A 25618-nucleotide genomic window follows, 5' to 3' on the forward strand; every position below is an offset into this window, starting at 1 on the left:
TTACCTGGGCTTGTTTCAAAAGCGCCCAGTATTTGGTAGAAATGTTTTGCAGCTGTGTCTTAAGAGATATTCAGTGGTCAAATGCCCTGAACTGACTGTGACTTGACCACAGGAGTGCTCTGCCTGCGCAGATGAGGCCTAGAGGTGTCAGAAAGTTACCTTTGCTTCATTACCATGTTAAGATCTCTGCCCAAAGGGGGCATTTATACTCTGCTAGGCACAATTCATGCCCTGTGCAAGGAAGCATGGAAGACTGTGCATGCCCTAGCTGCTCTGGCTGCCTCTGTAAATCTCTGCCCCCTTCCTAGAGCCCTGATGACCACCGCCTCCTAATCCTTAAAATTCCCTTATTCCCCTCCCTTCAGGGAGATGGTGCTTTTAGAGCACAAGCTCTCCCTTCTCCACTCCTTGATCAATGACTCGAGTTTCTGATTTTGAACCCGGTTTCGTTTGATTGGCATTTGCAACACTGGGCAAAGGACCCATTGAAGGGGTCACTGACCTGTTGGGGATTGATAAAAGAAATTTTCACATTTTGAGATATAGGAACGCGGAGCGGCTAGGCCCATGAGCCATGGCCGCTGAGCCTGCGTGTCCAGAGCCTGTGCTCCGCAACGGGAGAGGCCACAACAGTGAGAGGCCCGTGTACTGCAAAAAAAAAAAAAATAAACTATACTGAAAACCATGCTTCTCTGGAGCAGCTTCTCAGAGTAACCTGGGAAGATGGCTTCTGAGCTAGTCCTTAGTTTGGCTCAAATAAAAAACTTTTCTATTCTTGTTACAGATTGATTATTGATTATTTTCACTGACAGGATAAATAAGTTTTCCTATGATTAAACATATTGTGATTACCTGTCAGATCCTATTGAAATGAGTCACCTTATCAAAATTAGACACATCATGGATTTGTCTGGCAAAATGAATTATGAAGAAAAAGGTAACTGAATAGTAAGGCCAGAGAAAGTATATTTAACTCTGTATTAAAGAGTTATGAAAACATGTTTGTGTGGCTTTCCATCAAAGCCACCAGCCAATTCACCCAAAGTGGTTACTCTGAATGAATGTGAACATTATCAGTTATCTCTGCACTAGGGCACAGGTGCATTAAAATGAAACTTGGTGATAATAAATTTTGTTGAAAATTGAAATTCTGTGCTCATACTTTGGCCTAAGCCTTCTCCCAAGGTCTTGGGTCTTGCAATTATAGAAATAATATTAGCAAAAACTCTTTTGTGTTAGAAGAGAACTTACGGTTTGAAGACTCTGACAGCTGTAAACAGCTTTTCCTTTCTCATTGGAAATAAAGGGAATTAACAGGCTGTTACTATGGCATATGATGTGCATTTAGTGAGCATTGGTGGTTGAGTCCTTAATATCCACTCCCAGTTGGTCTAGTCCACTTGTACACGTTTTCCCTTAGGATCCACTATTGTTCTGGGGTGGGCACTGTCTTAACCTGGCCGGATCAGACATAGCAAGAAACTTATGTCCTTGGTTGGGAAAGGTTTTCTTCTTTCTACTTGAGAAAGGAAACAGAGTCCAGTTGTCACTGGCAGCCGTCTTGTGATGAAGAGGGAAACCAGCCTTAAGATGAAAGATGGAGGAGGGATGAGCCACTGAATTAGCTAGTCCTGCAGTCTGCCCTACCTTGGGAATTCCTACTGTGTAAGATAATAAATGTCCTTACTATTTAAGTCAGTTTGAGTCAGGGCTTCTGCTATTTGCATCTGAAAGTATCCTAACTCTTTTCCAGGGAGATAGACCAGGGGTAGGCAAACTACTACCTGTAGGCCAAATCCAGCCTGCACCTGTCTTTGTGAAGCCACGTTCATTTATTTCGGTAGTGCTCTTGGCTTCTCTGTGCTAAAACAGCAGAGTTGAGTAGTTGTGACAGGGACTGTGTATGGTCCACAAAGCCCTATTACTCTCTGGCCCCTTTCAGAAAAAGTTTGTGGATCCCTGAGAAACACTATTCACAAAAGGAAGGAGAACATATCATGTTCTCAAATTCTCAATTTGAAGCCCCTCTGGGCTTCCTTCCTTTTAACATTTATATTAAAGAATAGGAAGGGGTTGGGGAGGGTAGAAACTTCCCTTTAGAGCTTAAAGTGAAGTTAGAAACTCAATCATTCAATACAGTAATATTATAGAGTGCCTACAACATGCGAGAGGCACTGATCCTGATGCTAGAATTTAGCAATGAAAAAAGCCAGACAAAATCCCTGCCTGGTGGAGCCTTCCTTTTGGTGGGCAAAGCTCAGATCCCATGCCACTACTGACCATTGTTTCAGCCCCTGGGGAAGTAAAGAAAAGGGACAAGGCTCTCCCCACTCCTAACCTACACTGCCCTGCACATCGTCCCTCCCCTGTGTCCATGCAGACACATCCCACTTTCTGCCCCTATAACTTCAGTGAACCCCTCCAGTGTGGGGCTTCCAGACTGCTCATAGAGAAAGTCCAGCAGAGGGCTGGAAACAGTGGGTGAAATGAAGTCCTCTCATCATTGTTGTGGGTAGAGAATGAAAACAGGAAAACCCCTTTAGGTCCTTGTTGTCCTGACTCTATTTCATTGCAATAACAAAAAATCCAAGCAAGGTCTAGTCCACTGATAAGAGTCAGGAATTTCAGTTGACTCCACTACTGCAATGCAGGCTAACAGCTGCCTTCACCCCCGGAAAAGGTCCAGGGAACTCAGCTTTTACAAATTCTGTTTAGTGGCTGCAGACTGCCCAAGGGACTCTTTGCCAGCGACTTCACAAAGTGCCTGTTCTGAGGATGACTAGGGCTGAACTGTCTATACTTAAGAAAAATAATCCATGGTTTTAGTGTAAAACTGTTTCTGAAAACAGGGGCACTTTAAAGGATAGAGACTCTCAGACCTGACTGGAACTTATGAATAGTCTTATCATGAAACCAATCATCCCAAGAACCAAACTGAGACGAAGGGAGAGGGCAGGGCAAAACCATTAAAAGAATGAGGAAGGGGACAAAGCCGTTGGAGAAAAACAGGATACTCTAAAAACTGATTAGGGGCTTCCCCTGCCAACGCAGGGGACACCGGTTCGAGCCCTGGTCCGGGAAGATCCCACATGCCGCGGAGCAACTAAATCCGTGCACCACAACTACTGAGCCCACATGCCACAACTACTGAAACCCGAGCGCTTAGAGCCCGTGCTCCACAACAAGAGAAACCACGGCAATGAGAAGCACACGCACTGCAATGAAGAGTAGCCCCTGCTCACCACAACTAGAGAAAGCCCCGAGCGTAGCAACAAAGACCCAATGCAGTCAAAAAAAAAACAAAAAACTTGTTAGAATCAATAGGCCCAGGATGGTGGAAGACTTCCAGTAGACCTTAAGCCTCATTATACACTCATTGTAATACATTAGCATATGCTAAATGACATACCCACAGGCACCGTGACAGTTCCCAGGCTGACCATAAAAGGCCAGAAAGAGGGAAGTGGCCCAATTCCTGGAAATCCTCACCCCCTTCCCCAAAATATTGCAATAGAATATTCCTCCCACTTGTTATCGTATAAAATTACACAGCCCATAAAAACTAACCACCCGCACACCCTGAGGCCACTCTCGCTTTCTGAGACCTCGGCATTCGGCCTAAGGAATGTGTATCTCGCTAAATAAACTTGCTTTCCCTTTGTCTCACTCTTGAATTCTTTTCTTTGCGAAGCCAAGCACCCTCACTTGGCAGTCTGTCCCAGGGGCCTGCACTTCCCAGGGAGTGATATTTCTCTCTCTTGCATCAAAATGTTGATCACTGCCAGATTGTATTCTACTAAATTTTAATTAAGACTCAAGAAGTGCAATTTAATAAATGTTCTTTTCTTTCTTTCTTTATACATATATATATATATCTTTATGCATATTTAATATAGCAGGGTTGCAAGCCCAGGTCCAATTTCCTGCATTATAGTTATGCCAGTTCCCATGATGCAGAGGGCAGCACCAGGAGCTCAACAGCAATTTCCATCCTGGGCTAGGCCCTCACTGCATGGAGGAAAAGAAGGCTGCTGCTAGGAACACCTAGCACGGAGATAGCCCTGCTTCCCCTGGGGCAACCGGAAGCAGAACAAAGAGGAATCAATCAGAAGCCATTCTGAGGGTGAATTATTTAGAATTCAGGATGCAGTAGCTATCTCCACTGACCCTCACAAAATTGCTGGTCTCAAAATACCCTTCTCTGTTGGGGCTGTGGACAAAAAATGTGGCCTGCCATTTCAGTAAACAACGAATGTTACTCACCATCAAGCCATCAGCCACTGTGCAGCCTCAGCCTGATGGTGTGCCCTGAGGGGCTTCAGGATGGAGAAAAACAGGATACTGACCCTAGGTAGTTAAGATGCTATCAAAGGAATGATTTCAATGAGCCCAGACTCTTGAATCTTCCCATACATAGAAAAGCACTAAAATCATTACCTTGAGATGCCTGTCTTTTTGTGATTAGCAATAATCTTTTGATGTTGGACTATCTGTTTTTTCCCCCCCGCAAAAACTTCTACATATCCTGGCTCCTCCATTACCTCTTTGGAACACTTCCTCAGAACTATCTTAGAGGCTGCCTTCCCAGGCTACAGTCCTCAGTAAGGTCCTCAAATACAACAAAATTCACAACTTCTAGGTTGCACTTTTTTTTTTTTTTTCAGTCGACAGGGCCCTTGGCTCTGCCTAGACCCTCTGCAGGCCTCTCCTCTTGGATTCATTCAGTAAGAGGCACAAGTTGTGAAACCAAGCAGTACACTCTGGGGCTCCTGGGCACAAAAGTCTTTCCCTGTCCCGTTTCTTGTTTGTAGGAAGCTTTAGTCAGCCTCCATGACCTTCCCTGAGTTCCAAAGAGCAGGTTTAAACAGTTGCTAATCAGGGAAGGGAGGGGATCCAGAGACAAGGGAGGAGCAGTGAGGAAACAATAGTGTAGCCTTGGGGCAGGGTCCTGGTTCCTCCTCAAGGGACACACATAACAATATCTCTGAGCTCTTCTACAGCATTAAAACCCACACCAAAGGGAAGATGCTAACTACCTGTTGAAGCGCTCTTCATTCCAGAGAGAAGGTCACACAGTTCGATAACCTTGAGAGCCGCAGAAGCCATCACCAGACCACCAGACTCCAGATGATCTCTGGGTTGAAGGGATGCAGGCCCCACACGCGCCCTGATCCTTATCAGCAACCCTTCCCCTCACAACCCACCCACCCAGGCTGGGGACACACAGTTTTGAGGGCATTAACCCGCTGTGGCCCCCCTTTCTCGGCAAAGCAATAAAGCTATTCTTTTCTACTTCACCCAAAACTCTCTCTGAGACTCAATGTGGTGACGGTGCACAGAGTTCGGGTTTCGGCATCAGTTCCGGCAGATCTGAACTCGCTCATCCTGTCTGCAGAGACAACCAAGTGACACAGAAGCAAATTTCTAGTACCTACAGTGCTGCATATAAGCAAGGGGCCACCCCAGTGTTACCACTCCTGTCATTCATATTCTTTCCCATGAACTCAGATGCCGCTACACAATCAGACATCTTCCCCACAGGCTCCAGTGTCCTTGAGCCTCTGCTCTATTCCTGCAGAAGATACCACGGGCATGCTTGCTAGCATCAAGGACAAATAAGTTATTTCTCATTTCCTGCCGTCAATTCTGTATTTTTTAAAAAAGTAAATCATGCCACTTACCTCTTGACTCAACTTTTGTTTTTTTTCCAAATATTCTGCTTTTTCTTTTTCCATTTGCTCCTCTACTTCTTGAATATATTGTCTTTGCAATTCTAGTTCTTTCTTCTCTGAGTTAATTTTGGTATAAGTCTCATTGATGTAAACAGTGGTAGTGGCTTTTTCTTTCATCGCATGGTTGAGTGACAGGACAACATTTTCATAATGCCTCGCTAGTTCCTCTTGCTGTTCACTAGGAGAAAAAGAATCGTTCTTGGCATGAAAAGGATGGCTTTCCAGGAAGAAATTTAAAGTCGGCTTGATGAGATGAACCACCATAAAGAGGGAAATTTAACGAATACTTATTTTAGAGTTGAATTTGTGATTGTCTGAAGTTGGTTGCGATGAAGGACAGAAGGAAACACAAGTGTCAACCTTGCAACTCTTTATCACTGCAAAAGTGTCTTGTGGTCCTGCCTCACCCCACCCACTCTCACACACTAGGTAGTAACTATGGGATATTTTGGTTTAAAACATACAATGATTCAAAACCAGTTTTGAACAGGTGAATGGAATCTGGCCGGACAAATGGTTTGATATGTAGCATTGCCATAGCTACCTTATCATCCTGAGATATGTAGTTTAAGCCAAGGAAAGATAAACATCCCACCACTCTTCCAGCCACCTTCTGATGCCGTTGCCCTGCAGAGAAGGCCCAGGAGAAGAAAGCTAATCCTCCTCTGATGGAAAGGAATTGGGGAGGAGGGATCTGAGTCTGTCTTCACTGCTCAGAGGGCGTTTGAAATCTAATTTGAACCCACTTATCTTCTCACAGCTGTAGCCAAATCTGAGTACAAGAGGAGACATTAACCTCACATATCCATTGCTGGCCACACCCACCTTAAGACTGTGAGAAACATCTACCCCAGGGCTAACAATAAAAGATTTGGAGGAAGGACAATTGGTGACATTTCTCTATTTTCCTTTTTCAAAGCTCCTGCAATGTAATGCCGTTTTTCTTTTTCTAATCTCCAAGGCTAAACACTCTATCTAGCTCAGGCGGACTGTGTGAAAGGCTCAGGAAAGTGGAAACAGGTTGTTGGTAAGTTTATTTTCCAGAAGTCAACTCTACCACAGAAAAGGCAATTAAGAGAAGCTCAGGCTAGATGGGGCCAGATAATGGGTGCTTTGTAGGTTTAATAGAGGAAGCCTTCTAAGAATGAAGCAAACTAAGGATTGAGTGGCCTTAAGGAAGCAAAGCAAAACAAAACAAGTCAAATCAATACACCTGACTAGGTGTATTGTGCTGGGTTGGGAAAGCTCTCAGAAATGGAATGTAGGACCCAAGGAAATCCCCATCCCCAGTTTCTGAGGACTGTGTCCAGTTTTTGAGGAGTGTCCAGGAGAGGATCACTTGTCAGGGAGTGTGGGCACCTTGATATACATCTTTCTTTGAAAAATGGATGCAATAAGTGATTGTAGCTTGATGATGCTAGCTCATCAGGCAACCCACATTATGTTCATTTGTAATTTGACTTTCCATAAAGATTTCTCTAGAGCAGTGATTCTCAAAGTGTGGTCAGAACCAGCAGCATCAGCAGCATCTAGGAACTTGTTAGAAATTCAAATTCTTACCCCCATTGCCCAGATCTACTAAATCAGAAATCTGGGGTGGAGGTCCCAGTAATTTAACAAGTGTTCCAGGTGATTCTGATGTACACTCAAGTTTAAGAATCACTGGTCTATAGGGGTGTGATGGTGCTGGTCAGTTGATATGAGTATTCCAGCCTGGATATTATCTTCCCTTGTTATTAGTTTAGAAATTGATAGTCTAGTTTTGATTGTGGCTAGCATGCACCATGCACAAATCTGCACTGTGAATCCCTAAGAGGAGTTAGAGTATGCAGTCTTTCTCAAACTTACGTGGTCATGAACTTTCTTTTTCATGGAGCATCTCCCAGAATAGGTGTTCTGAGGGCCTACTTTGGGAACCTGTCCCTGGGCCTTGAGGTCCCCACCTAATTCCTGATGCTTTGATATCTTGTGCACCAAGCAACCTTCTGATTCTTTTAGCTTCCCAAGAAGATTTTTTCACTATAATGAGGGCTCTTTGAGTATTTCTTACTCCAACAAACTGAAAGTTTGAGAATTACTTTTGAGAATTTACTTGTAGTACTGAGTTATTCTTCAGGGTTTTATTGTTTTTTTTCTTTCAGAATATCTCTTCTTCAGTGGGCTAAGTCAAGATTTGTAATCTCCATTTTATAGATGGAGAAAAGCACTTCTTCCACAGAGGGGGAAGTGCTAACAACACAGCTGAGGAATAAAGAAAAGAAACTAACAGGTGTCAGCTCTCATTTAATTGAAGATAAAATCTAGAGCCAATCCCATTTTCAACCCTCCAGTAGATTATAACCGAATGTCTTTAAGGAACTAAGCTAGCTACAATATATCAGGTTTGATATCATATTTGCAACACAATACCCAGAAAAATTTCTTGCTTTGGTGGTTGAGGTTTGTAAACTTAATTTTACTAAAAAGGAAATGAAAACCACTGTGTGTTTCTACCTTTGGAGGTGGGGTGCGAGGCACTGTGTGATTGACACACCGTAGTTGCTGCTGGGAAGCTGAATTCCCTCTGAAATTTTACAGGTCTCCTGGCTGCGGTGGTAGAAGAGTTTCTGCTCTCTTCCCAGCCCTCTGCAGCCATCACACACCCCTCATCAGCCAGTCATCTTCTATAAGTGATCTCCACCTCTTAACTTGCCCTGCACCAGTTCGGACCAGAGGACAATCCCTTAGGAAAGATTTCCCACTTTAGCCCCAGCCCCCGACTCCCTCAAATACTAAAAAAAAAAAAAAACCAACAAAAAAACCCCTGAAAAAACCTACCCCAGAGCTTTATTAATTTTTTTCAGATCAAGTATTTTCTTCTTCAGAAACTCTATTTCATCATTTATCCTCGTAATTTTCATGTGTAATTGATTTATCTCAACAAGATTTAATCTTCGGGCATCCCTGACACATTCTTAAAAGTAAGTGGAAGAAACGTTATTCAGTTATTTGAGAAACTGCACAATTGTAGATACTGACTTTTCAAATAATAAATTGTCTTTCTTTGAAATATTCTTCTAATTATGTTCCTGGATCAGACACCTCTTAATCACCCCCTTTGGACCCTCTCAATCTTACCTATCAATTATTTCCCTTATTTCAGCTGCTGCTATGGTCGGTGACCAGCTTTCTATGAGCTCTGCACAATTTCAGGCGGTGCAGTCTGATAGCACCTGATTCCTGCCTGTCCTATCCACTTCTCACCTGTCTAGGACTTCCTTGTTACCTCTACCATGGGACTTCTTTAGACACTCACACCCCCCATGCATGTGTAACTGAAAGTTTGGGAGGTGTGGCAAGCATCGGACCAATGGTAGACAGGAGCCACTGCCTAGGTGTTCCTGAGAAGAGGTAACACTGTGTCTTGAGGGTGTATTCTCACACTCAACTACCTGCCGTCAGCAGCAGTCAACATCATATTGCACGCCATATTAGCTCTCCATTCTCCCTGCTTTGGTTCCTTATCCCACCCTCCTCCTCTTTGGATTGTATGTCCTAATAAAATAATAGTGCAAAAGCCATTGCTTCTGGCTGTGCTTTCAAGGGAACCCAGTGTGTTAAAGAACTAATTACTCATTAATAAATAACAAATCAGTGTAATCACATAAGACTTCAAAGGATTACCTCAGCGCTTGATAGATACATGGTTAAAATGCATGAATTTTTGAACACTGCTGTTTAGAAATGGATACTGGGCCGTCCATTTCTATGCAACAAATTCCCTAGAAACTGGCTGGTAGCTCCCCTGAGAGAGTTGGATTCTTTTTTTGTAGGCTACAAGTTAAATTGTTCATTGTAGCAGGGCTTTTCAAACTTTGTCTTGAATATGCATATGTATCACCTGGGGATATTATTGAAATACAGATTTTGATGTAGTAGGTCAGAGGTGGACCTAGAGATTCTGCATTTTGTAACAAGCTCCCAGGTGATGCTGATGCTACTGACCCAGGGACCATACTTCAAGCTGAAAAGCTTTAAAACACAAGGTCAATTAAATTTACTTGGCTAAGTACTCAGTGTGTATCAAGGACCTTACAAGCTAGCATGGTATTTCTTTTTCCTTCTAAAATATTTTTCCTGCTTATAAAAGTAACCCAATCTGGACAGTAAAAAAAAAAAAAAAAAAGGCAACCAAAGAAAACAAAACAAAAACATTCTTAATTCTGCCTTGAGCACAGATTAAGTCTTATTTTTTATCTGCATGTAGGAGTTTGTTGTATTTTCCCTGCCAAACTAGACTGACACTGTGCAAATTCTTTGATAACTATGTCACTCAGGGTCTAATCGGGAGATAGAAATCTTATATTGAATAGGGAAATTTTAATGTAAAGAATTATTAACTGTAGCAGAGAAGTAGAGTAATGAGGGAACGAATACTAAGAAAGTAAAGAGAACTCTGAAGACTTTAGGAATACTAGGTACAAGGAGCAGCCCTACAGGGGCTGTAGGAAGCAGCACCTCCAGACCTGAGATCTAGACCTCATTGAAGAGGTCTGGGGCTCATTGGATGGCAAAGAAGTTCGTGAAATGTTCCGCTGGCAGAACTTACTAGAAATATGGCTTCTGGGGGCACTGGGGGGACTGGTCCACAGGGAATTGCTGTACTTCAGAACTCACTGCAAAACCACCTAAACGGTGCCAGGGTACCTGCCTCACAGGGAGCAATCTACCATGAAGCCACTCAGGGGATGCTGGAGGGAGCTTCTGGGCACCAAGGACTGTTGCACACTGCTGGCAGAAGCTATCTGCACTGCAGGAGTCGGCCAAGCTGAGCACACTAGAACAGGACGACAACCCCTTTTTCCTCCAGTAACCCTTCAGTGCTCTGTACTGGCAAAGCTTAACATTGCACCAGCTGGCAAAAGGGGAAATTTACAGTGCCCCAGCTCCCTTATGACAGAGCAGACAATGAACGTAGACTTGGAGCTGCAAGGGAACATCTACTTTAAAAATTTTTTTTTTTTTTTTTTAATTTAGACAACTGTTTTAGGTTGGGCTCCCTGGGAAACAAATCTTAAAATTTGTGTGTAAAGCTCTGAGGAACATCTCCTCTGAGGACATAAGGGTTGGGCAAGGGTGGAGCGTTTAAATGATGATGAGTTGGAGCTGTGATGACACTTCAGAGTTATTCCACATGGAGCGAAGGAGGCAGACCTTTCTACTCTCTTGGTGACCAATCACTGAATGTGGGCAGCAGTTGGGGAGGGAGTCTAACTTGAAGTGAAGCTTTTCTCTTTTGTCTAGGGCAATTCCTGTAGAGGAACTGAGCTGTTAGCCTCAGCCAACACTCCTGGCAGCTGGAAAAATAAAGTTGGAGCCTGACCTTACACCAAATACAAAATTTAACTCAAAATGGATCAAAGACCTAAATGTCAGAGCTAAAACTATAAAACTCTTAGAAGAAAACATAGGGGAAACCTTCATAATGTTGGATTTAGCCATGATTTCTTGGATATGACACAAAAAGCACAGACAACAAATGAAAATATAAACTGGACTATGTCAAAATTAAAAACTTCTGTGCAACAAAAGTCATTATTAACAAGAGTGATAAGGTAACCCATGGAATGGGAAAAAATACTTGCAAATCATATATCTGATAAGGGGTTAACATCCAGAATATATAAAGAATTCCTACAATGAAACAAACAACCTGATTAAAAGATGGGCAACGGGTCTGAACAGACATTCCTCCAAAGAAGATATACCAATGGCCAATAAGCACATGAAAAATGCTCAACATCACTAATTATTAGGGAAGTGCAAACCACAATGAGATACCAATTCTTATCCATTAGGATGGCTGTTATTTAAAACAAAACAAAAACAGAAAATATCAAGTGCTGGCAAGAATGTAGAGAAATTGGAATGCTTGTGCATTGTGCAAGGGATGGTAAAATGGTGAAGCCACTGTGGCAAACAGTATGGGAGCTTCTCAAAAAATTAAACATAAAATTACTATATTACCATACAATCCAGCAATTCCCTTCTGCATTTATACCCAAAAGAATTGGAAGCAGAGCCTTGAATAGATATTTCCACACCCATGTTTGTAATAGCATTATTATTTACTATTTCGTTGATATTATTATTATTTTGTAACAGCATTATTTACAACAGCCAAAAGGTGAAAACAATGCAAGGGTCCATTGATGGATGAATGGATAAACAAAACATGGTATATACACACAATGGAATATTGTTCAGCCTTAAAAGGAAAGGAAATTCTGGCACATGCTACAACATGGATTAACCCCAAAGACATGCCAGGTGAAATAAGCCAGTCACAAAAGGACCAATATTGTCTTTAGTCTATTTACAATAATTATATAAATTCAAGTCATATATATTATTTCCACTTAAAAAGTAAGGGAAACTTATCATGGATCTCACTATATTTGTGTTGTATACTCTTTCTGGCTATTTTTTGATATGAAATAACTATTAAACTCATCTTGCTACAAGTACTAGGCTCTATTTTCTTATAAGATAAACTAAATTTCTACAGTTGATAACCTCACAGTACCTTCGAATTCTCTGCTAACACTAGTGGGAAGAGTTTCCAGTAGAAAATATAGTCGGCTGAGTTCCATGCTTTCAATTTCCAGAAGATCAATTGTGGATTTTCTCATTTCTTCCTGAAAATGTAAATTACATAGTTAAAAAGTTAAGACATTAAAATAATAAAATTGATTTCCTAAACAAGGCCCTGTAAATGTTTTCAGAGATCAAAATTTGCTTTTCAGTAAGTACCTTTTGCCATTATTTTTATTTGGAATAGCAAGTGGGAAAAATAACTGTTCTTCAATGAGTTTTTAATGTGTCATTGTTAATTTATCTTTTAATTTCTGCTGATTTTCTTCTACTCAGAAATTATCTTTCACTATGTGTGCGTGTCCCTTGTATGCAGTTTCAATAAATTTAAAAGGAAAGACTCCAACAAAAGGGTGACATTGAGAAAGGAAGCTTCTTGGGACTTCCCTGGTGATCCAGTGGTTAAGATACTGTGCTTCCACTGTAGGGGTGCGGGTTTGATCCCTGGTCAGGGAACTAAGATCCCACATGCCAAGAGGCAAAAAAAAAAAAAAAAAAGAGAAGGAAAGGAAGCTACTTAATTTAAAAATGGAAAATGCCTATAAAACTATGCTTAGGTATAAAAAGAACAGTGGTTTTCTTATACCTACCTAAAAATATCTCCCTGCCTATTTGTTTGGAAATATATATATATATATATATATATATATATATATATGGGGCTAGTTTCAAAAAGGAAAAAACATTCAAAAATCTGCTAGTGGAAAGAACAGATAAATCACCTCTTAAATAAACGGTCATAATGGCTATAGTTACTTTATGACCTGAGAAACTGCCATTGTATTTTATGAATAATAAAAAAGCAGGTTGCATAATTGTATATTTAGTAAGACCACTTTTCTGTAAAAAATAAAATTCAATACAGGAATCGTCTATATCCTGAAAGTAGTCAAGACATTCAACAAAGAGTCAATCGTGATTGTTTTAGGGTGGGATCATGTTGGTTTTTACATCCTTCCTTTTGCTTGTCTATTTTTTTCTAAATTTTCCAGAATAAACACGCAATGCTTCTATAATAGTGAAAATGTGTTACTTTAAAAAATGGGAGGATTTATCTCTATTTAAGAGATTTCACAGCTCAGATATTAAATGGAGACATACTAGATACTTTGATAAGCCACAATAATTATTTTGAACACTTCAAATCCTGGAGAAAGACATAACTAAAAGAATGAAACAGAGGAAAGGGTTTCCACAGGACCACAGTGCAGTACAACACACACAAACTCTCAGTGTTTACATATATGTACTTAACTGGGATTATAAACTATAATTCTGTAGTATACCTACAGAACTATATATAATTACATAAAAATATAATTATAAAGTAATAAGATTAGCTTTTCTCAGCAGTCTGTAGACTCAAGCTCATTAACTTTATAGCCATATTTCTACATTTTTAGATATTTGATAGGTAGTAGATTCTTATTCAATATTTTTAAATCAAATGAGGAGACACTGCCACTCTGAAACATCACTCAGGACCAGGGCCAAACAGAGACACTTTTGTGACACTTCAAGAGGAAATTCTTTAAATATTTCTTTGATGGGGCCAAGTTAGTATAACTGAAAGAGAACCTATTTCTTTTCACTGAAAAGCACTGTGTGTCAGTGGAGTAGGTGCCAAATAATCTTTCACCAGTTTTGTGAGGAATTGCTTATAGAGACCTGAGAAAATTGGCACTATGCATGCAGTTTATCCCCGAGGTTGTTTGCTGGTTTTAAGCAATGCTCGCATATTGATGTCACAAGCATTTGCCCATGTGGCCCACCCCTTAACTGAGCTCTGTTATCAGCAGGGTCTCTTCTCTTGAGCTGTCTTGCCCTCATCCATAGCACAGGTCCTTAATTCAGTGCTCTGCATGGGAAATCGGGCACCAATCCACTACTGATCCATACTGGTGCAAATGCTTAGGAAACTGAGAGAAATTTTCACTCAGGGCAAATATTTTCCCTATTCATCTATTGAAGTATGTTGAACAGAGCTGGTGCTAAATTAAAGTTTGATGAAGAAATAAGTGAAAGATTGAAAAAGTAGCTCTTATAGATAATACAATACCAATTTCTTAACAGCAATAGCAACGTCCTTAAGAAAGGTCTTAGCTTCTTCATTGCATTTAAAGTAGTCACTTTGCAGTGATTGTTCTAAAAAAAAATTAGAAAATTAAGATCTTTTATCTATCCAAATCCTGTTTAACCTTTAAGATCCAACTCAAATCTTACTCAGCTGAAAATTACATCTTCTATCTTTGAATTTCTATAGTACATCATATGAATCTCTTTTGTACTTGTTATTTCTTATTTTACAGTGTACTAATTTAGGTATATACTTTATGTTTCTTGAGGACAAACTCCTCTTAAGATTCTATTTTTGTATCACTCATGGTAGAAAGAAGGAATCTGTATAGGACAAGACAAAAAAATTCCATATATATTTATAAAAGGGATAAATATAACATGCCCATAGTGTAGGTTTAAGAATGTCTTCATATAAATTTGTATACGTATATCCTAAACGTAATATTTTACAAAACAACACTTATTTAATTCTTTAAAAATTCATTATGTCATTTTCACTTCCATGCCAATATTTTAATCATGGGATGAGAGTATTTGTAAAACTGGTAGGTGTGAGGTAGATAGAGTTTCTAACCCTTTTCATTCATCGACATATGAAAGATAGCGCCTTTTCTCTCACACACTGTAAGTTGAAATCACATAGGAAAAGAGGCTTGGAAAATGTTGGTAGGCAAAGGAAGACAAGATACATGCAGAATGGGAAGAAGGAAGGAAAAATAAAATATAAAAGGAAGAGGAGAGAAAACAGAGGAAGCTCTACTCACCTTGGCTCTGTCACCATTCCATTATACAGATTCTGTCTAAATGGATTCCAGGCCTGTATCCACATGTGTGGGATGAGTTTGATGTGTTTAATGTTTCACATGTATGTATAATCTAAGTTGATTCTTATAACTTCATGATGATTCCCATCTCAGAGGTGAGAAATCTAAGACTTTTGAGGTCATGTCATGTGCGCAAGGTCACAGAGCCCATCACTTATAAGAGGTCTGGATTCAGACACAAATGGTGTGACTCCAGAGTCCAGGGCCCTGAGTGGCCATCCTCAACTCTCAGAAGAGTAAATAGCAATTTCTGCCCTCAGTTCCTGAAAACTTGGATTCTCTTAATGAACTAAGCTCTCAAACCAAGTGAAAAATCAGTTACTGAGTTTCCAAGCAAGTGTGTGTTAGGGAGGGACAGGTATTGCCTGCTGTCTCTTTTCCTTTTTTCTATGGAATGAATAAGCACAAGCGTACTCCCACTTGCAAATGGGCTGGAGAGCTACACACTTTATAATTCACACTCAGGGCAAGAAAGCATAATGAATTTTTTTCCTATGACAAACTTTCTGAGCGTCAATAAATTATTAGCAGAAAAAGTATTTGTGCCTAATGCACAATTCCTTGCCTAATGCAACAGGTGTTTCTTCCTTTCTTATTTACCTGTTAAACCCTCCAGTTTGCCATGCCAAAGTGTTGGAGGAAATTAACTTGCAAAGAAAAGGCGAGAAGGGACAAGATGAAATTAAATACATAATCTAAATGCAGGTGGGCACTCCAATCACAGGCAAATAGCAGTGGTCTGGGAGTCCAGGGATTTGTCCGCAATTTGTCACCAGCTATTAGTGTGAGTTGGGCCAAGCCACAGAGCTGAGCCCTGGGTCCCACTCTTTCGCCCCCCTCTCCCCCAAGGAGCTGGAGAAGGTTCTGCCCTACCAGGGATGCCCTGAGTTCTGGGAGGAGGGTCCCCACGAAGGTTCCCGCTTAATGCCGCCTAGGCGCCACCTCCGAGATGACGTCCCTCCGGGAGCCCACGGGCTTCTCACCGACAACAAAGAGCTGCTCCAGGGCGGCAGCCGCGACCGAAGAGCCCAGGGTGGAGGGGAAGGTGCATAATTCCAGGGAGGGGCCAGTGGAGACAGCGGCCGCCTGCAGCGCCTTCTCGCTGCCGAACCCCAGCTCTGAGGACCAGGAGCTCACAGCCATCTTGCTGCCCCTGCGCAGCGCCTACCGGGCCAGAGGTAGGGACTGCCGGTTGCCACGGGCAACGAGGACGCCGAGGCAGAGCGCCAGCGCGCCACCTGGGGTGGGTGCCTCGCCAGTTTCTCTAACTTTATACACAATAATCAAGCGATCCTATAAGGATGAGTCCCTCTTTAGCCGCCCTTTCCTCCTTCCATTTCCATTTCTTTAGTTCAGGACTTGTGCCTGAACCCTTGTACACTTCTCGTGGACCGTGGGAATCATAATAATGATCACTTTTGAACGCATTTCTGTGCTAGGTACTACAGCTGTATGTACAGCTCCCTTAATGTTCACAATGGCTTAGTGAGGGAAGTTCTTTCATTATCTCCACTTTAACAGACAAGGAAACTGAGGCAGAGATGACTAAGTGAATTGCCCAGCGTCACAAGAGAATAATTTTGGGTTTAAAGTGGAGTCTGTATAAATCTTTCCGTTATGCTACAATACCCATCTCTGTACTCTTCTAGACCATTCCCTGTATACATTCTACCACTGTGCACATTTTAACTTGAATCAGTGATTTTCTTCTGCCTTCTCATCAAACCATGAGCTCTTTGAAGGCAGGGATATTATTTTTCTCTGCGTCTCCAAACTCCAGCCCTGCATCAGGATCAGATTGAGTATAACTATTAGTTCCCCTTTCCTCTGGTTGGTTAGAGAGCAGCGAAGATGATTTAACCCCCTCCTTCTTAAGTTTTCTTTACAGATGGCAAAACTGAAATCAGAGTGAAAGTAACATGACAATAGCTATCCTTTATTGAATGGAGCTATACTCCAGGCACTGTCCTAAATACTTTACCTACAGTAACCTATTTAACCCTCATAACAATCCTTTGAGGTAGGTGTTATTTCCCAGTTTGCATATGAGGACACAAAGTTTATGCCCTGAATCACTATGCTAGACTGCCTTGGAGAGGACACAGTACAACAGCCTCCTTCCTCCAGGGAGAACCATATCCTGGCTTTTAACACTCTCCTGGGTCCCCTCTTTTGCAAGATTTGGCATTCAGATCCATCCGTGTCCTTCCGTGCTTTTCTCTGTGAGGCAGGGGGAGGATGCCTAGAAACCACATTCCTCAAACACACTTGTCAGCTGGTTGGAGACACTGGTGGGAGATTAGCTGGCAAAGAAGCCATTCTGTTCGTCTCCTGGAATGGCAGTTTCAGGCCACCACAGTTGACTGCATCCCAGCAGTTTGTGTGGCTCCAGAGGTGGCAGGAGTGGGAATTGGTGTCTCCAGCTGCTTATCAGTGAGTGCAGGCATGTGGGCACTGTACAGGTTTGTGGCAGCTTTCTGGTGTCTGGGATCTCCTTTACGTAACTTCCCTTTGGTTTCTATAGCCCTTGTAGCATACTTCCTCTGATAAATTCCTCTCTTCTTGAACTACCTGGACTGGACTGCCCTAAGCCAACCCTTATGCTGCCACCAGAATATTATTCCTACTCATCACCTCATCTGGATCACGTTGCTCTCCACTGTCTATGAGTGAGGCCAATCCCTGAGGGGGCATTGCATATATACCTTTGTAATTAGAAAAGAAAGTAAAGCTTTCTTTTTTTAATTATAAAAAACTTAAAAAAGATACAGAAGATAAACAAAATAGTTGAGAGTACAAAAAAAGCTTTCTGATCCTTCAGTAGCCATAGATGGTGTTCAGTGAGCCAAAAGTCATGTCCTACTTCTCTCACGTTTCCTTTTTACTCTGGTAACATAACAGATACTTTTCTCTTCCAGTCAATATTTTTCAGGCAAGTTTGCTTCTGTTTCCCCTGCTGCTGACAGGGCCAGGAGAACCCAACTGCTGCATGAGTTTGACCCCTACTTGCAAAGGAACGTATACAACACTGTATTCAGGCGTATTTGCAGTTTCTACAGTATTCGAGGTGTATATGGTATTTGACGATGACATTGCTCTTGTTCCTGCCTCTGCATAAATCTAGTACCTCTAGAGAAAGCCTCAACTTCTTGGTTGTGTTTCTAGACCCTGGGTTAGACCAAGCCAAGGTCCCAGTCTCTGTGATGTGTTAAACATCTCACATATAGGAAGTAGTTGCACGCTTCAGCGCTTTGTGCTCAGCATTTCAGCATCTCTGACGGTTCAGTATTGGACCACGCTCAAGTCCTCCTGAGAAGTAAGAATTCAAGAAAATAGAGTCTCTGTCTTCCTCACTCTGATCCTACCAGTACCAAGCATAGGGCCTGATATGGGCACATGGCCCTGCCTCCCCATCATGGCTGGTCAGTAGGATTTTCTTATCTTAATGCCTTGCCATCTTTTGCATGTTGTGTTTCATCTTCAGGCTTGTTGCTTCATGGTCACAAATGGCGACTGTAGCCCCAGACCTCATGCCCTTGTACAAAGTGGAAAGGAGTAGAAAGGGTCCACCTGTGGAAGCCCTTCTTCCCTTTCATCAGGGAAGGAAATCTGTCTACTTCCTTTTATGTCTCAGTGGCTAGTACTAGATCACAAGGTCACCCATGAAAGGGAGGTTAGGCCAAGGGGTATCCGCATTTCCAGCTTCTGTGGAGGTGGCAGGACAGAAGAGGCTTCAGAACAGTTGGACAGTTACCCATGGAATGTCAGACACACATTCATTCTCTGAACTAATATTTGTCAGCCCCAACATTAGGTCTAAACCAGCTGGCTGGGTGGGCCTTTCCTAGGTAAAGGAATCAGTGACGCTTTGAGCATTGAATAGAAAGGCATTCTTGATCCTTGCCCATTGGGTACCTTTTAAGCCTTCATATTGGCTTTATGCCTATGTCTGCAAGATGGTTATACATTAGACAAAGATTCCATACCCCTTGGGCTTCTCACAGCTTCTAAAGTACCTGTCCTGTGATCAGTCTGCGATTCTTAGTTCCTGCGACTCCATCACACAGTCATTTGTGGTAAAATGGCAAGAAAAGCATGTCCCCTAGGTAATGCCAGATGGTTAGAGAAGCAAACAGATGGATTAGTGTCCCTGATGGAGCTACGCCAAACAAGGATAGGGCGGTGTCTCCAAGAAAGGGCAGACCGTATCATTGTTTGTAACAACACCTGATAAGGAGCCTCCTTTTCAACTTTGTCTCTTGACTAGTTTTTATCTGAAATCAGCAATTGCTCGGGGCTGAACAGATTTGAGTCAAACGCCCATTGCATCATTTGCTGGTGGTTTTTGATTGGCTCAGGTAGTTAACCTCAATCTCCATTCTTCATCTGTAAAATTGGATTTTACATCCTGGAATTATGAAGCTTATGTAGAATAATGATGTACTTATCACAGAGTACATGCTATTTCCCATCTTTTATTTCTACTAAATGGAAAACAAGAAACATTTCTTCTGAAATACAGATGTTAACGTCCTTTCTGCATCCGTTGCCTTCCTTAAACCTCTTGGTCATTCAACCCTTAGTGACAATTACTGCAATTAAATCAACAGTTGCTGTCCCAGAGATGGGAAATTGGTTTTATTTCCATGTTATTTCTGCTGGACAGCAGTGACTGCCTGGAGTGCTCAGTTAGGGAGGTTCTGAGGGCCGAGTCTCTTCAGAGAAAGATGCCTGCCAGGTTACCAGAGAAAGGCACGGCCTCACGTGTGTCGGCATTGGACTCATTGGTTTACGTGTTTGGGTTGTGCCTTCTGTGTGCTGGGCATTGTGCTGGGCACTGAGCTTATAAAAATGAGACCCATAGGTGGCACCAGTGAAGGCCTCTCTGAGGAAGGGGGACATAGTGGTGAGGAGTCAGCCTTCTTTTATTATTCTCTTAGTGGAGGAGAGAAAGAGGTCAGAGAGACAAGGCAAAAAGAGGAAAGAGAAATAAGAGGAGGAAGGGGAGACAGAAGGGGTAAGAATCTGGAGAAGTCAGCTGTCTACTCTCATGAGAGCCTCCTTTCCTCTTGTTTCCCCTAAAAGTTCACTTTCTCTGATGAAGCCACTCAGCACGTATTGAGCTTTATTACATACCAGACACTCTTATCAGTGCTTTGACTAAACACATGGACAAGATTTGGCCCCCCGTTTTCAAGAAAATGGCCTTGAAGGTGAAAAAGAAGGGTCGGTTTTGAAGCACACCTGCAAAGCAGTTTGTGGTTTTAGAAAATGTACATTTTGTAACTGTTTCCATGCCTTACTTAATCTTTATCATAACTCTCTGGGGTGAATTATGATGATTACCCTATTGTTCAGAAAATCACCCCAAGATGAGAGCTTCAATGACCTTGGGGATAACCTCAGGTCAGGCCCTTAAAGTTGGACAATGGCAGAGCAGTCCTTCTGACTCCAGGACTGGGGCACTGTCTGCTATGCTAGAGCTGCATTGTGGCTTTGTGACCAGGGCAGGGGATTGGGGCTTGGGTAAGGAGTGCTCTGGACTACACAGGACGTCAGCACAGCCATGGAGGTGTGCCAATGGGCATGGGGTGAATGGAGAGGAAAAGCAGGAGCCCAATCAGAAATTTAGGTTGTGATTTCACTACAAAGATCCTTGAATTCCAAGCTCAGGAGTTTGGGTTTTATGCTGCGGGCAATGCTGCTGAGAGCAGAGATTAAGCTGTCCCTGCTGGCAGCTGCATGGTAATTCAGTTTATTTTTGCCTAAGGTAACATTTTATCACAGGACAGAATATCATCAATAACGGCATTCTGATTTTTTCAAGTGGGCAGAGTAATCTGCAGAGTAATCAGAAATTAAATTGGGCCTGAAACAACCCGTGCCATATTTAGCAAGAATGTCTTATTATTTCACTATTATTAACTTAAGTCACTGAAGTTTCAAAGGGTATCCTCTTTTAGAAAGGTAGCTGGGGATAATTGTTAATGCTGACTTAGCATTTTTAGACTTTTCTAACATTCACGATCTTTCAGGAGCAGTATTCTTATTTTCCTTATTTTTTCTCATTTTAGTTGACTCTTATTATTGAAGAATAGATAAGGTAATTCATATGAAGACGGTTTGGTAAAGATAGTTGGAGTAAGTACTCTCCATTTGATTTAAAAATCTTTCTCTTTTTTTTTCTTTCCTTTAACAAATTTAGAAAATGTCAGATTAACACTGGCTGACAATTCCCTGCATATATGATTGCAGTTGAGAATTTCCAGAGCTTATTTGGGAAAGTAAAAATACAAGCCATGGCAATTCTGAATCCCATTCCTTCCCACCTCCTCAAGGACCTTCCTCAATTAGTTCCTCCCTCACCTGTGTCTTCCTCTGACCTCATGCCCAGTCATCGCTTCCTAAATTCATGCCTTTCCTCAACCCTTCGGCCAACCTACCTCTCAATTACCAAACTTCTTGAAAGTGTGGTCTACATCTTGGCTATAATGCATCCCTTCACCCGGAATTCTAAATTACCTCTTCCTCATCTTCTAATGGCCTTTTCTCAAGCCCCGATCCCACATATCCCCTTTCCTGCAGTATTTGACACAATTACCCAGCTCTCACCAACCCTTCTTTAGAAACTCACCTCCTAATTGGTTCTTGCTTTTCCTTCTTCACTTCTTTCGCTGCCTTCCTTGGGCATGCTGCCTGGGCTCCATCCTTGGTCTTCTCTTCAGGCTCTCTCAACCCTTCCCTTGAATAGAGTTGAATCTACACAAATAACTCTCAGGTTGTATCTCCTGCCCGACCTCTCCTCTAAGAATTAATCTTGTAGACGAGACTAAACATTCTCATCAGCCTATGCTGCCAGCATGTCAAATTCAACCAGTTCAGAATCAAAATCTGCACTGCAGGTGCTTTTTCTGCCTATTGAAAACATACTTGTATTGTCAGCCCATCTGAAAAGCTGTATCATGCACAAGTTTTTTTCTGGATCCCAATAATCTCAGTGCTTCCAGAGCACTTTATTCACATTTTTTTATGGTTAGTCACTGTAGGCTGAGTGGTCTAAGAGTTTTCTGTGTGATAGTCTTATTACTAAATAGCTGTGTAGCATTTACACCTCAGTTTTCTCATCTGTAAATGAGGCCTTAATTTAGGGTAGTCTTGAGAATTAAATAAATTAATAAACACTTTAAAGTGTTTAAAACAATGCCTGGAACAAAACAAACAACTCCATATATTTATTGTTTTCATCGCTGTACTATGAACTCCTTAAAAGTGGGAACTGTGTTTTACTCATTTTTTAATCTCCTGTAGCACTTAGCATAGCAATTTTCACACAATAGATGCTTAGGATATTGTTGAAGTGGATAACAGGAGAGATTCATGTGCTCAGAAGTTTTTTAAAATATAGAGCTCAAAATCTCCTGCAGTTTAGGTTTTAGTAGAAAAAAGAATAATACTGGAGAAAAAGGCAACTTCCTCAGGGTCTAACACCCCTTTTACATGTAGGCTGGTACAGCAAGAACTGACATTCATAAAAGTCTTACTGATCATTACCATTACAAGACCCTGAAGAACATTGTGAACCACCAGATTAAGCTGCACTTAACACTTGCTTCTAAGTGAATTTTATTACATCAGAATTATTCCTTAATAATTAGTTTTATGATAACTCTTATTTAACCATGATTTCAGTTAATGAGAACTTTGGATTCCCAGCTCTGCAAGATCAATGAGCTTCTGGAGTTGAAAAATGAATTGTCACCGTGGCTCCAACCTAACAGTTGTTTTTCTTGTTCCATTGTGAATTCATTCTGGTTCAGGATGAATCTGTATATAAAATTAAGCCATGATATCTTGAAGATCTGTGCACTCTTCTTTACTGCCTCTATTCACGGCAGGGTTGTTAGGTAATACCTGGATTTAAGCACTTTTGTCTTTAACTACAAAGGTCAAAGCAGCAAAATTGTATGTTTGGAAAAATACTCAATCTCCTGTAGTTAAGTCCTTGGACTCCCTTGTGTTATGCCTGTTTATAATTAATATACTTTAGTTGAGTTTTTATTACTAGCAATCAAATAGTCTTGCTGAGGCAGCATTGCTCCTGAGTTAGAGATTGTAGGGAGGGGGCAGAGAAACACAGGAAAGGCGATGTTCTCAGTGGAAAGAGCCCAGGCCTCAAAATCAGACAAATAGTGATCCAAGTCCTTGTTTCATCACTTACTAGTTATGTAAACTTGTGCCAGTTATTTAAACATCTTGACATTCAGTTTCCTCATTTGGACAATAAAAATAAAAATATTAATCATGCAGGATTTTGAAATTCTGAGGATTAGAAGTAATGTTTGTAAAAAGCCCACCAGGCACAGTGTCTGGTTCAATGGTGCTATATTATTGTTAACAAGTTTCATTTAATAGCTTCAAAGTAACCTTATTGACTAATAAATCATGCAGCTAAATTATAAAATAGTTAATTGGCTAAATACATTTAATATAATAACCAATTTATGAATTAAGGAATAAAATTTTAAATAGGATAAATTTTTATAAAAAAGAAAATAAATAAATGCACTTTACTTGTTAAGAAGAAACTCTATAAAGGCCAGGAAAAAATTGCTCTTGGTTTAGTACTATTCTTCCCAATGGAGATTAAAAATTCTGCCATAAACTGGGCACCCAAATGATTTAATGTGGATAACCTAAAATATAATAGAGTGAAGAAAGTTCCACTTATTCTGTCGGAAATACATTTTTTGGTAGCAAACATCTGGCTTTTCTCTCCCACTTAGAGGAAGCAAAGACATGAGCTAGATTCTACTGTTGAAAATTGGCTGACCAAATATGCATGGATTTACTTCTGGGCTCTCTATTCTGTTCCATTGGTCTATATGTCTGTTTTTATGCCAGTATCATACTGTTTTAATTACCATAGCTTTCTAGTATAGTTTGAAATCAGGGAGCATGATACCTCCAACTCTGTTCTTCTTTCTCAAGATTGCTTAAGCTATTCAGGGTTTGTGATTCCATTGCATTTTCTATTTCTGTGAAAAATGCCACTGGAATTTTGATAGGGATTGCACTAAATCTGTATATCACTTTGGGTATTATGTACATTTTAACAATATCAATTCTTCTAATCCATGAACACGAGTATCCATTTATTTGGGTCTTCATCAATTTCTTTCATCAATGTCTTATAGTATTCTGTGCACAGACCTTTCACCTCCTTAGTTAAATTTATTCCTAGGTATTTTATTCTTTTTGATGCTATTTTAAATGGGATTGTTTTCTTGACTTCCTTTTTGGATAGATCAATGTTGATGTAAAGAAATGCAACTAATTTTTGGACGTTGACTTTGTATCCTGCAACTTTACTGTATTTGTTTTTTAGTTCTAACAGTGTGTGTGTGTGTGTGTGTGTGTGTGTGTGTGTAATCTTTAGGGTTTTCTACATACAGGATCATGTCATCTGCAAATAGAGATAATTTTATTTCTTCTATTTTGCTTTGGATTCCTTTTATTTCTTTTCCTTGTGTGATTGCTCTTGCTAGTACTTCCAGTACTATGTTAAATAGAAGTGGTGAGAGTGGGCATCAGATCTTAGAGGAAGAGGTTTCAGTTTTTGCCATTGCTTATGATGTTAGCAGTGGGCTTTTCATAAACGGCCTTTATTACGTTGAAGAAATTTCCTTTTATACCTATTTTGTTGAGAATTTTTATCATGAATGGATGTTGATCTTTGTCAAATGCTTTCTCTGCATCTGAGAAGCTCATGTGATTTTTATCTCTTATTCTGTTAATGTGGGGTATCACATTGACTGATTTGAGTATGTTAAACTAAACTCGTATCCCAGGGATAAATCCTACTTGGTCATGGTGTATAATCTTTTTGATGATGCTGTTGAATTCAGTTTGCTAGTATTTTATAGAGGATTTCTACATCTATGTTAATCAGAGATATTAGCTTGTAGTTTTCTTTTTGTGTCTTTGGCTTTTATATCAGGGCAATGCTGGCCTCATAAAATGAGTCTGAAACTATTCTCTCTACCTCTATTTTTTGGAAGAGTTTAACAAGGATTGGTATTCATTCTTTGGATGTTTAGTAGAATTCAGCTATGAAGCCATCTGGTCCTGTGCTTTTTTTATTAGGGGGTTTTTGATTACTGCGTCAATCTCCTTATTTGTTATTGGTCTGTTTAGGCATTCTATTTCTTCTTGATAAAGTCTTGGTAGGTTGTGTGTTTCTAGAAATTTATCCATTTCTCCTTTGTTATCCAATTGGTGTGCATATAATTGTTCATAATAGCCTATTATGATCCTTTTTATTTCTGAAGCTTCTATTGTAATGTCTCTTTC

At 40.8% G+C, this 25618-nt stretch overlaps 1 protein-coding gene across 1 annotated transcript in view; it reads right to left on the minus strand.

Moving 5' to 3' along the window:
• CCDC175 (coiled-coil domain containing 175) overlaps nt 1-16423 on the minus strand; it is an 82507-nt gene extending 66084 nt beyond the window's left edge. The window contains exons 1-5 of the mRNA XM_089907775.1: nt 16252-16423; nt 14425-14510; nt 12298-12409; nt 8550-8685; nt 5682-5910 (exon numbers count right to left, since the gene is read on the minus strand). Coding sequence (XP_089763901.1) covers nt 5682-5910; nt 8550-8685; nt 12298-12409; nt 14425-14510; nt 16252-16411 — 723 coding nt within the window. The 5' untranslated portion in view covers nt 16412-16423. The remainder of the gene's footprint in view (nt 1-5681; nt 5911-8549; nt 8686-12297; nt 12410-14424; nt 14511-16251) is intronic.
• Between the last annotated feature and the right edge of the window lie 9195 nt (nt 16424-25618).

Source organism: Delphinapterus leucas, chromosome 2 (genome assembly GCF_059928025.1).
Source record: "Delphinapterus leucas isolate spDelLeu-1000000601 "Yukka" chromosome 2, BTC_Dleu_Yukka2, whole genome shotgun sequence".
Taxonomy (NCBI): domain Eukaryota; kingdom Metazoa; phylum Chordata; class Mammalia; order Artiodactyla; family Monodontidae; genus Delphinapterus; species Delphinapterus leucas.